The 3,088-nt window shown below is 36.9% G+C and overlaps 1 protein-coding gene across 2 annotated transcripts; it reads left to right on the top strand.

Annotated features, from left to right (window-relative positions):
* The first annotated feature begins 334 nt into the window (after positions 1-334).
* Positions 335-2,888, top strand: LOC112507471 (deSI-like protein At4g17486). Of its 2 annotated transcripts, none has more exons than XM_025112071.1 (4): positions 335-430; positions 1,573-1,816; positions 1,996-2,283; positions 2,363-2,888. In XM_025112071.1, the coding sequence occupies exons 2-4, from the start codon at positions 1,594-1,596 to the stop codon at positions 2,611-2,613; spliced, it is 762 nt and encodes a 253-aa protein (XP_024967839.1). In that variant the 5' UTR covers positions 335-430; positions 1,573-1,593; the 3' UTR covers positions 2,614-2,888. The 2 variants fall into 2 exon arrangements, with proteins under 2 accessions (XP_024967839.1, XP_024967840.1); XM_025112072.1 differs by lacking the exon at positions 335-430 and adding an exon at positions 613-647.
* Positions 2,889-3,088: the final 200 nt, after the last annotated feature.

The raw sequence follows: 3,088 nt of genomic DNA, 5'->3' as shown, positions 1-3,088 counted from the left end.
AACGACAAAAGTCATGTTTCTTGCAGTGGGTCATGTTTTCACGTTCGTCTAAGGCCTATAAAATATCAGGAACGAGCCTGGATATACAGATATTTCACATTCTATATTCGTACAATCGTCTTCTTCTTCATATTTAAATCTACTAGTAGTTGAATTATTTATAACCACAGGGGCTCAAATGGAAAAATTGAAGGAGGTAAAGTGGAAATTGTGCACCATGATATGATTGACCCAATTTTCAAAGCTGAAACCCCAGTTCTTCACATTTTGACCAATCAATCACTTTCACTTTATTCCCAGAATCATAACCAAAATTGGGTCTTTTTAGGGATGATTTGCAAGAATCATTGGAGTAAATTATAAGCAGATTGGTGTTCAAGTATTCCTTCCTTCTCTCCAAGGCCAAACAGCCATTTTTGGGGTTTTCAAGGTAAAATAAACTAAAACCATTTATAGGGTTTAGTATTTCCTCCCGGGATTGCATTAACTTTTTCGAATCTGCTTTTAGAATCTTCCATGGGTTTCGATTTACGTTGAAACATTTGGTTATTATGTGCTTGTGATCGGAAGTGTTTTCTTGTTTTCTGCATTTTTCTCATTTTGATTCTGCAATATAGTCTCTGTTTTTACGATGGATTCAAATTTGTGTAAGTTGGATCTGTTTTCTGTTTCTGATTCGAAATTTCTTTCTGATCATGTCTACATTTCTCTTATCTGATGATTCCTGTTTCTGAAATTGGATGCTTCACTGTAAATCTTCTAGGGATGGATATCGATTTTAACAGGTTAAACCTACCACTTTCTTCTATTCAGATTTGCACGATTGAAATGATCAGAAGTTTCATGATCATTTGACAAAAAAGTTCGATCGCAAAAGTTAAATTACATTTCCAAAACTTTGGGATAGATCACATTCTCACTCTTGTTCATCTTCTTGTTTTATCTGTTTATTCCCTGTTTTGGCGTTACAGTTGCTCAAGTGTTGTTATTCAAGGCAATAGGCATATTGCCATTGAGGACAAATGTAGAATCTCATGCACCATCTCCATGGTTGTTTCTTTAAATTAAATGACAATTATAGTTGATGGTGTCATGCTTCAATACATAAAAATGAATTTTAACCACAAGGGTGGTGCCTGATTGGTTTGAGCTTAGCTCCAAAGGTCAAAAGTACCAGGAGGTCAGCAAATCCAAGGAGGAGTAAAAATCCCCTTTGTGGCCGGAGGTTCAAATGCGGTGACTCCGGGCCATCTGCAAAGCAGGTGGTTGCCCTGGGATTAGTCGGCTCGTACAACAGGTTGGATATGCAGGTTAATAAAAAAATGAAATTTCAGCTTGTTGAATGTCCAATTTCTGGTTCCATTTTGACTTATCAACTGCATAAAAAGCATGATTTGCATATTTTTCATGTTTTCTTTATGTTTATGTTCTCTCTTCTGAACCATGAAGGCAAATTTTGTTTACGATGCCACGATTTATCTTTTTTAGTCATTGAAACATTGTTTCTTGAAATTGTACTCATCCGAACCCTGGTTTTGAGTATCTAACGTATACGAAAACTCAATCGTGCAGGTCTAGGCGACGATTTGAATCATGTTTTTTAGTTTCACACCTGTTAGAGGCATGAAATCAAAGATTGTTCCTTACTATATGAATGGAAATCCTTCCAGCCTTTTTTGCATTCTGCCAAGAGACGATTCTTCGCGCTTTTACCCTCCTGGCAGCTACCCTGTTTACCTTAATGTGTATGATATCTCTACTATCAACAGTTGTATATCCTGGACCGGCCTCGGTGCCTTTCACACGGGTTTAGAAGGTGAGATCACTGTCTTTACTCTTTTGGTGGTTTCACACAAAATTCTAACATGGATTGAAGCTTTCATTTGTTTCATCATTCCTCAATTTGTGGGTTTTATCTATTTATCCTGAAAAAATATTGCAAAAAAGATCATAACCGAAAGTTCTTTTCTTTCCTGATTGTGTGATTGATTACAGTTCATGGTGTGGAATATGGTTTTGGATGTCACCAAGAATCAGAAAGTGGTGTCTTTGAGATTGAGCCTCGGAAATGCCCTGGCTTCAAGTTCAGGGAGACGATTTTAATGGGTACCACGAGCTTGAGCCCGAGTCAAGTCCAGAGATTCATGGAGCTGCAATCTAGCAACTACTATGGTGACACATACCACTTATTTGGGAAGAACTGCAATCATTTTTGTGAAGATATGTGTTACAAGTTAACAGGAAACAAAATCCCCAAATGGGTCAATCGGCTAGCCAGAATAGGTGCTTAAATTTGTCGCCTTTCTTGACCCTTTTTGTTATATTGGCATCGTGAGCTCATCTTTCACATGTTGTTCTGTAGGTTCATGTTGTCGTTGCATACTTCCTGAATCCATCAAGGGTTCCGATGTTAAAAGAGAGTCAAACGGTCAAGACTATGAAAAGAAGAGTTTGGGAAATCCGTTTAGTTGTTTCTCATCGCTTTCAACACATAATAAGCTGAGGAAAGTATCAATATCGTCGTTGTATAAGCATTCGCTCTATAAAGGATGCCTTCCTCCATGGGAGTTGGAAGGAGACTCGCAAAGGCTTTGTGACGACCATGATGAGTAACTGCTGTTCTCTTGTGCCGTAAACTAGACCAGAGTCATTCTCAACGTGTCCATAAGAAGTCGTTTCCATTTTTTTTTAATGAATTCTGGTTCGAGACCGAAGATTTTGAAGAACCGATTTGCTCGAAAGATGTATTCTATAGTTTTCCCAAGCTTAGTTTATGTTTGGGAATGAATGTAAAAACATATTCTTTGTCCTTTTGGCATCTTCAACAGTAGAAAATGTACACATAGAATCCACACTCTTGTTAAGCTGTTCAACATTCTTTTTGTCTAGAATTTCTTTAAGTTAAAATGAATCTTTTCTTTTAATAGAGTAATTTACAAATTTAGTCTATGTGGTTTGATGTTATTTTTAGAAGAAAATGACTAAAATACCCTCTGATTTAGAGGAAATTAAGATAAAGGTACCCGATTTTTAGCAAAAACCTAAGTAATGAATATCTAGGACAAGACCTTCTTAATGATTTTGTGCG

This window comes from Cynara cardunculus (genome assembly GCF_001531365.2).
Source record: "Cynara cardunculus var. scolymus isolate 2C chromosome LG 2, CcrdV1, whole genome shotgun sequence".
Taxonomy (NCBI): Eukaryota; Viridiplantae; Streptophyta; class Magnoliopsida; order Asterales; family Asteraceae; genus Cynara; species Cynara cardunculus.
Note: the sequence above shows the minus strand (reverse complement) of the source record. Positions and strands in the feature narration are given on the sequence as shown.

Excerpts from the sequence above, each read along its gene's own strand:
- LOC112507471 (XM_025112071.1), top strand. The coding sequence starts at position 1,594 with ATGTTTTTTAGTTTCACACCTGTTAGAGGCATGAAATCAAAGATTGTT. Across the intron at positions 1,817-1,995 it reads CTTTCACACGGGTTTAGAAG|TTCATGGTGTGGAATATGGT; the intron begins GTGAGATCACTG and ends GATTGATTACAG. Across the intron at positions 2,284-2,362 it reads CAATCGGCTAGCCAGAATAG|GTTCATGTTGTCGTTGCATA; the intron begins GTGCTTAAATTT and ends GTTGTTCTGTAG.